Source organism: Salminus brasiliensis, chromosome 13 (assembly GCF_030463535.1).
Source record: "Salminus brasiliensis chromosome 13, fSalBra1.hap2, whole genome shotgun sequence".
Classification (NCBI taxonomy): Eukaryota; Metazoa; Chordata; class Actinopteri; order Characiformes; family Bryconidae; genus Salminus; species Salminus brasiliensis.
The window spans coordinates 33,214,576-33,226,621 of record NC_132890.1 but is presented as its reverse complement, the minus strand read 5'-3'; the positions used below and the strand labels follow the sequence as shown (position 1 = coordinate 33,226,621).

The following is a 12,046-nucleotide window of genomic DNA, read 5'->3' as shown; positions in this document are numbered from 1 at the left end:
GAGAGGGCCTGTCTTGCAATCTCCGATCTAGTTAACCCCGAAAGTGTTCAGTGGGGTTAAGGTCAGGACTCCAACTAAGCCTTTATGGACTTTGTGGACAGTGCTTTGTGCACTGGTGCACAGTTAGTCATGTTGGGACAGAAAAGGGTTTTCCCCACAATGTTGGAAGAGTACAATTGTCCAGAATGTCTTGGTATGCCAAAGGCTTAGGATTTCCCTTCATTGGAACTAAGGGGAACTAAGAGCCTGAAAAACGACCCCACAGCATTATCCCTCCTCCACCAAACTTTACAGTTGGCACAGTGCAGTCAGGAAGGTAACATTCTCCTGACTGAAGTCTTCTGTGAACATGGGTTACTTTTTGAGGCACTGTCTAAATGTACTACAGTCCCAAAAAAGCGTTAATACTTTAATTCCTGACTGTGAAAAATGCAAACAAATAATGAATATTTATTCTAGTGCTGAATATCTGGCAATCTGACACTTTTTTTGCAAGGTTAAATTATTTTATGAGATTAATATGATTTGACAGAAGGTTTGTTAGACATATTATCTAGAAATCCTCAAAAGGCCCTGAATGTTTTTCTATCGCCATTTTTGCCATTTTTCACTTTTTGACATAATGTGAATCTGACCCTGGTTCTTTATATTGTGTACTTGGAATATTTTTTTTTGCATTGACTTCCATTGAAAGTTACAATGTTGTTTGCTTCTCCTGTAAAGTTACAAGTTTTTGCATGATAGCGACAATATATATGGGTTAATTTTAGCTGTTGATGGGCAGGTTTTAGGATAATTGTGGGCCGGCAATCACCTGGTGCCTGTTTGGTCATAGCGAGGCATTCTGGCAATCTGCCTAAGTTAAGCCCAAACTAATCAACCAACCAACCAAGTCATTCGTAGAGGACAGCACAGAATATAATGACCCTAGTACACCAGTCAAGACCCAGACTCTGGGTCTCCCTCTTTTTCTTGATCTCTGTCTCCATCCTGTCTCCATCGTCTCATAACTTTGCCACATGTAACGTGTCAAAGCTCATTTCTGCAGTGTTGGTGTGTTCTCCGCTCTATGCCACAGTGGTGAGGATAATAGGACCATGTAGCATTTCAAAGGCTTGGATGGACTGTGGCTGGCTGACAAGCCCTTTTATGAGAGTGGAGTGAAGGGTCAAGCCATTAGAGTGACTGCACCCTGGGGACCGCTCTGTACCAACCGGCCAGGTTTCCATGACTACCTCACTCACCACAAGCAGCAGCCAGATTGATGTACACCTACGTCAACCCTTTTAGTTGTACACAACTTGATCTGGCGTACATTCTGTACGAATGTAATGTCAGTTAATTCACCAGCAGAGCAACAAGTGTGAAGGATAAATCCTGCAAAATGGATTTAACATATATACCAAATAGCCAAAACATTAGTACCACTAAGATGGGGGAAGTGAAAAAGACTAGCATCTTTTAAGGGGTGGATATATTAGGCAGCAAATGAACAGTCAGTTCTTGAAGGTGCTGAATGTGTTGAAACAGTAGTAATGGGCAATCAAAAGGATCTGAGACACTTTGACAAGAACCAAACTGTGATGTTCTAGACAACTGGGTCAGAACATCTGGGATGCAGTGGTCAGTACCTACCAAACGTGGTTCAAGAAAGGAACCCCCTGTTAACCCCTGTTAGGCTCACTGATGCAATACAGTGGGTGGGACAAAATAATATTGATCAATAGTACCTCTTTTACCTCTCACATACACTATATGGACAGAAGTATTGGGACACCTGCCCATTTATTGTTTCTTCATAAATCAAGGTATAGAAACTTACTGTCCCTACTGTCCAGGGATGAAGGCTTACTAGATTGTGGAGCATTGCTGTAAGGATGTGATTGCATTCAGCCACAGACTAAGTGAGGTCAGGATGTTGGTTGATCACCATTTCACCTCATTCCCAACTCCCCAACAGCTCAAAGCTGGTGGGATTTATACCCCTCTACTCCTATGCTATCAGGCCTGGTGCCAATACGTTCAGCATAATTTGCCTCAGAGAGTCCTATTCTATTGGCAGTATGTCTCTACAGGGACTAGACAAGCTGTGCGTGTGCATTTGCACATCTGTCCCCATTCATGCTCATTCAAATCCCCCAATTTCCTCACCTTCCATTGGTGTGTTGCTATCTGGCCGGTTGGCAAAGACCACATCCACGTATTCCAGCTGCAACCTCTGGAGCGAGCCCTTGAGACCTGGAAAGAAGAGAGTGTTTAAACAACAAGGAATGCTTAGCAACCCCAGTAAGAATGGTTAGCATGGCACAACTGAGCTTATTAGCTTTATTCACTGTTAGCATGTTAGCATTGGCAACTCATCCCAAAAGTATTGGATTGAGCCCCAACCATCATTCCAGAGAACACAGTTCTTCCACTGCTCTTTATACCCCTCTAGCCCATGCCTGGCATTAGGCATGGGGCAAATAGGTTCATGTTAATCTGATCCAGAGAGTCCTATTCTTTTGGCAGTACTTTTCTACAGGGCCTAGAGAAGCGGTGTTTGTAAATTAGCATATCTGTGTCAGCAGATGGTGCAGCTTAAAGCAATTGAATGCATTAATCAGAATGGGTGTCCACAAACATTTGGACACAGTGTGTAAACAAGCTAATATATCTCACTGATTGAGAGGGAGGAGAGATATGCTTTCCATAAAAGGGCTAATGCTGCTAAAAATAAACAGAAGCCAGCAGGAATCAGTTATCATGTCTACATCAGCTTCTAATTGCCCCCAAGATTTCATTAATTATTAGCAACATAAGCAGCTCCCCTGGTGATTGACTTTAAGAGCTTTACTCATGGATACAGCAGCAGTGAGGGCAAGAGGCTTCCAGGACCACTGTGAACACACCTTTCAATCCGCAGCTCTATAATTTCCTGTGGTGCCCGGCTGGAATTCACTATAGCCCGTGGTCATTAGCCCTAGCCACTGACCTGCATGCAGTGCTACACACCTCAAGAGTGAGCAATTACTTGGCACTCTGTAATACCGATTTCCTCGCTTGCTCCCAGTATCCTTCAGTGTTTCTCTTTTTCTGGCTCACTACAGGAAATACACTCCTGTGAGCTTTCAGTAGTACTGTGGTACTTGGGCATCATCAGGTACTCCTCAGGCACTTTGCCCTCCACAGAGCTCCACTATCTGCTGATATCTTCCAGTAGTTCAGCACTAAATTCTATGGTTTAATTAGTGTCATATATTTATACGTTTGACACTAAACACTAATGTCACATATTTGTTTTCTATGTTTTTTATTTTAGGCCAGTATAATTCTTTTATTTTAATCTGTCATCTATTTAGATTTAGATTTAGATTAAGATAAAGATTAGGTCTCAGTCTTGACTTGGACTTGGCTAAAATAAAGACACTTTTTACTTGAACTTCACTAGTATTAAGTCTTGGTCTGACTTGTACTTGACTAATATTAAGCCTCAGTTTTGACCTGTTCTCAACTAACAGAAAGTCTCTATCTTGAATATAAAATCTCAATCTGGATGTGGGCTTGACTAGTATAAAGTCTTGGTCTTGACTTGGACTCGACTAATATAAAATCTCAGCCTGGATTTGGATTTGACTAATGTAAAGTCTTGGGCTTAACTTGTACTTGACTTATATTAAGCCTCAGTCTGGACTTGGACTTGACTAGTATAAACACCCAGTCTTGACTTGGACTTGATTGGTATAAAAACTCAGACTTAACTTGGACTTGACTAATGTAAAGTCTTGGTCTTGACTTGGACTTGATTAGTATAAAAACTCAGACTTAACTTGGACTTGACTAATGTAAAGTCTTGGTCTTGACTTGGACTTGACTAATATAAGGTCTCAAACTGGATTTAGACTTGACTAGTATAAAGACCCAGACTTGACTTGGACTTGACTAATATAAAGTCTCGGCCTGGACTTGGACTTGACAAATATAAGGTCTTGGTCTTGACTTGGACTTGACTAATATAAAGTCTTGGTCTTGACTTGGAGTGGACTTATATAAAGTTTTGGTCTGGACTTGGACTTGACAAATATAAAGTCTTGGTCTTGACTTGAACTTGACTAATATAAGGTCTCAAACTGGATTTAGACTTGACTAGTATAAAGACCCAGACTTGACTTGGAATTGACTAATATAAAGTCTCGGCCTGGACTTGGACTTGATAAATATAAGGTCTTGGTCTTGACTTGGACTTGACTAGTATAAAGTCTTGGTCTAGACTTGGACTGGACCAATATGAAGTCTCAGTCTGGACTTGGACTTGACAAATATAAGGTCTTGGTCTTGACTTGGACTTGACTAGTATAAAGTCTTGGTCTTGACTTGGAGTGGACTAATATAAAGTGTTGGTCTGGACTTGGACTTGACTAATATAAAGTTTTGGTCTGGACTTGGACTTGACTAATATAAAGTCTTGGTCTTCACTTGGACTTGACTAATATAAGGTCTCAAACTGGACTTGGACTTGACAAATATAAGGTCTTGGTCTTGACTTGAACTTGACTAATATAAGGTCTCAAACTGGATTTAGACTTGACTAGTATAAAGACCCAGACTTGACTTGGAATTGACTAATATAAAGTCTCGGCCTGGACTTGGACTTGATAAATATAAGGTCTTGGTCTTGACTTGGACTTGACTAGTATAAAGTCTTGGTCTAGACTTGGACTGGACCAATATGAAGTCTCAGTCTGGACTTGGACTTGGACTTGACAAATATAAGGTCTTGGTCTTGACTTGGACTTGACTAGTATAAAGTCTTGGTCTTGACTTGGACTTGACTAATATAAAGTTTTGGTCTGGACTTGGACTTGACTAACATAAAGTCTTGGTCTTCACTTGGACTTGACAAGTACAGAGTCTCGGCCTACATTTACACTCATTGTGTCCAGGTCTTAGTCTGGACTACAACTGTTAAGTATTCTGCAGGTCGTGAGCGTAAAAGTCCATAAGCAGTGAGATAAAAAGGGTCCGGCAGGAACGCTACTCTACGGACCCCCCCCTGGTGCGATAGCCCCTTCTCTGCTGCTGGCAGTTATGCACTGGGAGTTTGTGCAGACACCACAGTCGGCACAGCATATGGGCATGCAGCATTTCTGGAGAATCCTGGAGGACGAGGGAATCTGTGCTACTCAAACACAGAATGTTGGAGCTAATGAATCTCTAGCTACACAATGCAGTGTGTGTGTGTGTGTGTGTGTGTGTGTGTATGTATGTGTGTGTGTATGTGTGTGTGTGTGTGTGTGTATGTGCCTCAAGCCCTGACCAGACAAACATTTGATCCCAGCTCAGCGGTGAAGACATAACAAGCCGCCTCTGACATGAACCAGATGGAGAGAGGAGTCACATGTGTGAGAAAGAGAGAGAGATGGTAAAAGAGCGAGGGTGAAGGAGTGAGTGAGTGAGTGAGAGAGAGAGAGAGAGAGAGAGAGAGAGAGAGAGAGAGAGTGAGAAACACTGAAAGAGAGAAAGCTTAGCAGCTCTTCCAGGTCTAACTCTCTCTGACACAGAACAAACTGCAGGCCAGAGGCAAGACCGGCAAACACATGTGCTCATTTATTCTCTCTCTCTCTCTCTCTCTCTCTCTCTCTCTCTCTGATATCTAGGCCAGAGCTGTGTGTGTGTGTGTGTGTGTGTGTGTGTGTGTGTGTATGTGTTAGCGCTGCACTGAGACCAGCCCTCTGTCCCTAAGCAGCACACATACTGAACTGTGCTCATCCGCCATGTGTTCCCTCAAGCTCCACCGCTCCGAGGGTGCAGGCTATCCGTTTAATGAGCATGCAGGTGTGGTGGGCGGTCCCAAATGACCATCTACTGTACTAAAGGCTGTGCCTTCTCATCATAATGGTGATGAGTAATCAGGCTTTCAAACACTGCACAGGGAGAGAGCAGTGTGTGTGTGTGTGTGTGTGTGTGTGTGTGTGTCCAACTTCATGCCCTCTTTTCTGTGTTCTCGTTCTGCATAATGAAAGTTTGAGAAAGTGACTCAGCCCAAGTTTGGAATTAATTGCTAGCGTAATAATGTGCTCAATAATAACCTCGGCATAAAGTAAACAATTAGAAATGATATAATCATGAGTTTATAATTTATAATCAATTCATAATCACTTCAGGTCAAGTCATTTTCTCTAGCTCTTTATTTTATCACCACTTTCCAGATTCTGGATATTAATTATTAAATATTAAATATTAATTATGGCTGTGCACCTTATTTTTTTAAATATATATATATATATATATATATATATATATATATATATTATGCTGCGCTTCTCAGCCTGCAGTTTTTGAGATATCGACAGGGTTTCAACTCCAGATTGTTCGGCCTGATTATGTGATTGGAGCTTGTACACAGCGTTTTGATCGGACATATGGTTTTTATGTAGCAATATTTTTGCAATAAAAAGTTCCTATAGAAATGAATGGGATGCAAAAGCTTGTGCACCCTTTAAATGACACAATGATACAAATGAACAATTAACACCCAACCAATCACATGGGGTACCATAGCAAGCATCTGAGCAACCACCTGGAATAACATAGCAACATTGCACATTGCAAAACACTCATCTAGAAAGCACTTAGCATTGGCATAGCAACCATTCAGCAACATCATTGTTGGAATACCATAGTAATCACCTATCAAGATCATAGCAACCACCCAACAACCACTTTGCAATACCACAGAATCAACCTGGTATACCATGGAAACCACTTAGCAACACTATAGCAGCCATCTAGCAACCACTATGCAACCACTTGGCAACCACTCAGCAACACCATAGTGCATCGTTAGCCTTGTTTGCCATCTTCGCTGCACAAGTACACATAAATACAGCCCTACAGCTTAGATAAGATGAAAAACAGAGCGTTTCATAAGCGAGTTTAATAAAGGACCAGATATTATGGTCTGTTTTCAGGTTCCACTGTAAAGTAGCTCCTCACTGCTCTGACTGACTCTCAATTCTTGTATTTAGCTTCTGAGAACGTCCGCACTGCTGCTGCAGCCAGCTGGGGATAATGTCCGTTACTGATGCCTTGAGGACACCAGATGGCGCTCGAAACACTGTGGTTAAAATAATTACTCTGAACTGTATTGGGATTAAAATATCCAATACCCGATCCATTTGAATATGCCTGGATAGGCCCTGATCCTGATCCACTGAATTGCCCCCCATGCCCCCCCCCCTCCCCCTGGTCCCTAAGATTTACTAAAGATTAATGTATAGTTTAGATGCATCCTAATGGGATTTCTTTGATTGATTCCAAACTTTTGAACAGTAGTAAGTGAGTGTGCATTCAGCAAGCACAGAGGAACAGACCTGGTTCAGGCTGTGTATGTGTTTGTGCAGTTGTGTGTGTGTGTGTGTGTGTGTGTGTGTATGTGTATGATTTGTTTTTGCCAATTCAGAGAAATACTCAAGAGACAGGGTGTACGGGGTGTGTTAGTGCGTTTGTTCTGCTGAGAAAAGTGACACTCACTCACTGATTTTCCTGCAGTGAAGCACTGCTATCACACACACACACACACACACACACACACACACACATACACTAACTCTGATACTTGCACAGCATTGAGCAAAAGTGTGTGTGTATGTGTGTGTGAGTATTTAATTTAGACATACTTTACCTTCTATTATATGTTTTCTGGAAAGGCCTCTCTCTGTTTCAGCTCTGTGGAGACACACACACACACACACACACACACACACACACACACACACACAACACACACACACAAAATAAGCTTGAGGCAAACTCATTCAGCTTCAGCATCTGCGCCCCACAACTCCAATCTGCCTGTCTGACTGTTTATCAGTCTGTCTGTCTGTCTGTCTGTTTATCTGCAGGACTATCCATTTACCTGTCTGTCTGTCAGTCTGTCTGTCTGTCTGTCTGTCTGTCTATCTGTGTATGTATTTATCTGCAGGACCATCCATTTACATGTCTGTCTGTCTGTCTGTCTGTTGGTCTGTCGGTCTGTCTGTGTATGTATTTATCTGCAGGACCATCCATTTACCTGTCTGTCTGTCTGTCTGTCGGTCTGTCTATATGTCTGTCTCCATGTCTGAATTATCTGTCTGTCTTCCCATCTGTGTTCATAATAAACATGCAGACAGTTTATTATCTGTTTCTCTGCATTCCTCTCCCTCTGCATGTGTACGTGCATATATACACTATATTGACAAAAGTATTGGGACACCTGCTCATTCATTGTTTCTTCTGAAATCAAGCGTATTAAAAAGAGTTGATCCTGCTTTGGTGGAAAAACTGTCCCTACTGTCCAGAGCAGAAGGCTTTCTACTATATTTTGGAGGAGCATTGCTGTGAGAATTTGATTGCATTCAGCAACAAGAGCGTTAGTGAGGTCAGGATGTTGGATGATCACTACCACACCTCATCAACCCCAACTCCCCAACTCATCTCAAAAGTACTGGATGGAGCTCCACCACCATCATTCCAGAGTTCTTCCACTGCTCCAAAGCTCAATGCTGGGGGTCTTTATGCCCCCCAAGCCGATGACTGGCATAAGAAATATAATGTTTATCTGCTCCAAATTGACCTATTCTATTGGCAGTATTTCTGTACAGGTACTAGACCAGCTGTGTATGTGTGTGTGCGCATTTGCACATCTGTGTCAGCAATAGGAGCAACCTAAAGGAGCTGAATGCATTCATCAGAAGGGGTGCCCACACACATTTATCTGTCCGTCCATTTATCTGTCTGCGTGTCTGCCCTTGAGGATTCCTCCCTCAGGCTGCAGATCACTCAGTCCTTTCCTATTACCCAAATCCCCACTGACTGCATGACTGCATACCAACACTCTGATTATTATTCATGAGACAGGATTCTGAGAGAAATGAAAAAAAAAAAGCCTCCTCTTTCTTTAACCTTATCAGCGCTCCCTTTCTCCACAACGAGCTGGGGGACTATCTCAAGCCCTCCACAGGCCGTGCTGATAGAAACCGCTGCGCTGAGTCATCATTGGGGTGTGTGATGGGGGATTGGGTCTCAGTGAACCCTGAGCAGTCCAGAGTTTGCCTTGATGTTTGGATTCAGTAAAATCTCACTTAGGCTCTGAGTGGAGCGTGTCTGATTGCTTGCATTCAACCCGTACAATAGACGACGGCCGTAAAGTCTGCCCGGGCATGTCTTAGTGACCGAGACTCTAAGCCCTTCTGGTGAATTCCACTGCTGGAAATGATGTCTCAGCAAAGCACCGCCACTATGGCCGTGCCGCTGGTTCGCTATCCTTGTCATGCTGCTAGCCATTGGCGGCCGGGGTCCCGAGAGAGCACCATTAGCCTTGCTTTATGCAGGGTGGGTAGATGGCACTTTCTTCCCACATCACTTCAGTGCGGTGCTGACCAGCACTGGTGTCTACTGGCCAGGGCATCACAGCCGGGTACACAGTTCGGCAAAAAAGAGGCGATGGCTGGCATTTCGGAAAAAGGAGGCGGTGGCTGACTGCATGTGTGGAAGGAGGCGTGTGTCGACATTCACCCTCCCAGTGTAGGGAGCATTGCATGCGACAGATGGAGAGTATGCATGGGTTGGGTAACTGGTGATCCAAATTAGGGAGAAAATGGATACAAATCTGAAATTAAAAAATAATTTATCTTTGATGTCAAATTTGCCCTAAATCCAAATGTTGTCACAACAAGAAGCGAGATCTTAAAGCCTGAATATCGTCCATAAGTTTAAGCATTTTGTAAAATGCAAAGTCACAAAAAAGTCAAAGGTCAATCCAAATCCCAGTCATTTTAGAGCATTTCTATTGGCCTATCACGAAATTTGGACACAATGTAAAGAACAACAGTAAGATTTACATTATGAGATTGACACAATGTACAAGGTTTTTCTGTGACAGCGACGATAAGCAAGTTTACTACACACTGCATAGCAACTGAACATGGTTTGAGTGTGGGATGATGCAGGTTTTCAATACTAAAAGGTACCATTTTACAGTAAACCTCTACTTTTATTAAAGAAAATTATCTCACTAATACCCAGGTATCACGCCCATGTGGGGCCTGTATGAGTAGCTCAACTAGGAACGCTTCTTACCAATGTGTCAATAACAGCCTCAATACACACAGAGTGGACTGCGACAGGTAATGTAATGTATTTTACAGTTAATAACTGCAGAAATCCAGCCAGAAAGTTTGGAAAAATTAGGCCAAATGGGCTTAGTTTCAAAGCTGCATTCTGCAGCTCCGGTGTGGGAGCAATTTAGCTTTGATCTGAATGGACAAGGAGAGCCCATTAAAGTGAACAAGCCGCTGTGTCTACCTTGTTTTTTTTATTGTATTCATGTTTTATTTATTTACAATATACAATATCTGATATTTAATATATTTTAATTTCAGTGTTTAAATATTGTAACTATTAAACGTTCACTGCTTTTTAAAAGGGTACAAACATTGAATCATTATGCTATTATATTAGTATCATTTTAGCGGTATAAATTGGTGTTAAAATTGCTCATATTATCATTTAACACAGTTACTTCTGGGACAGTATATCTTCCAAAAACAATATTATCATGACAGGCCTAGATGTAGAATGACAATACTGTTTATGGGAGGAAGGAATCGGACTGGGCAGTTAGAGTAATTCTAGGATAAAGGATAAAAATAAGTTGAAATATGGGCATGTAAAAAAATTTATGATTGTATTTGGTGCATAAAACCAACCAATTTTCATAAAATACAAGTAAAAGTTAGGATACGGGCCCTTTAAAGTATGGTGTTGGGGAATTTGAGGAGTACCTCCAACAGAGTTTACAAAGACAGAGCTTCAAACACTGCCGTGAGCGGTGTTCTGTGATTACTCAGTGATGGGGGTTGAAAACGTTTCATTGGCGTTGGGTAAAGCAGTGGTGATGTGTGGGCTGAGGTTCGCTTTTTACCTGCAGGCACCCAAAGCAATTTACTTAAGAATAAAGAAGATAAATCAAAATTGAAACCAGGCAAGGGCCTTATTATCATATAAACACTGTGCATCATTGCCTCTGACCATTCATCATCCCGGCATTCCAGACGCTCTCAAATTTAATGAATGTTTAACTCAAACCTGCTCAACTTGAGACTAATCCTCAACCTATCATGAGTTATCTAGTAGTGGTCATTCAGGCGACTGGGCTTATATGAAGGTGTTTTGCCATGCTTTCAAAAGACTTCTCCGGGAAAAAAACTCCAGCATTTAATCAACTGCAGTTCAAATCTTTTTTTTTGTGATGTCAAAAAGCTCACACCTATGATGTCATAAAAATCATACTGTGATTTCATGAAATACATATGTCATACTATAAGCCTCACATTCGTCTTATCAACTTAAAACACACCTGTGATGTCAGACGCTCAATGTCAAATCTCATGTGTGACATTGTAAACCTCACGTGACTGCATAAGTCTCTGTCCTTAAAGACATCTGTGATCTCATTAGCTCAGGTGATGTCATAAATCTCACAAGTGGTGTTGTGAGACGCAAATCTGTGATGTCATAGAACTTATAAGTGGTCTTAGAAACTTAACCCCTGTGACCCTAGAAGGTCAGGAGATGTCATAAACCTAAGGCGTGACACTGTAAACCTCAAATGTGATGTCATAAAACTCCCAAGTGCTGTTGTGAGACAAATGTGTGATGCCATAAATCTCACAAGGGGTGTTGTAAGACCTAAATCTGTGATGCCATAGAACTCATTAGTGGTGTTACAAACCTCACACCTGTGACCTCAGAAGCTCAGGTGATGTCATAAATCTAAGGTGTTACATTGCCAACCTCAAATGCGATGTCATAAAACTCCCAAGTGCTGTTGTGAGGCAAATGTGTGATGTCATAAACCTCATACCTGTGATGTCGTAAAACACTCCACAACTTCAATATAATGAATCTCACGCATATTGTTTTCAAACATATAAATGAGAGGTCATAAACCTCACATGTGATGTCATAAAAGCCACACATGTGATGTCGTGAAATGTCACACCTGTGATGTCATAATGTCATG

The 12,046-nt window shown here is 41.8% G+C and overlaps 1 protein-coding gene across 2 annotated transcripts in view; it reads right to left on the bottom strand.

Annotated features, from left to right (window-relative positions):
* The window catches only part of kcnab1a (potassium voltage-gated channel subfamily A regulatory beta subunit 1a), a 49,317-nt gene that overhangs the window by 13,856 nt on the left and 23,415 nt on the right, over window positions 1-12,046 (bottom strand). For both annotated transcript variants that reach the window (XM_072695512.1, XM_072695513.1), the window contains exons 6-7: window positions 7,664-7,707; window positions 2,152-2,238 (exon numbers count right to left, since the gene is read on the bottom strand). In XM_072695512.1, coding sequence (XP_072551613.1) covers window positions 2,152-2,238; window positions 7,664-7,707 — 131 coding nt within the window. The remainder of the gene's footprint in view (window positions 1-2,151; window positions 2,239-7,663; window positions 7,708-12,046) is intronic.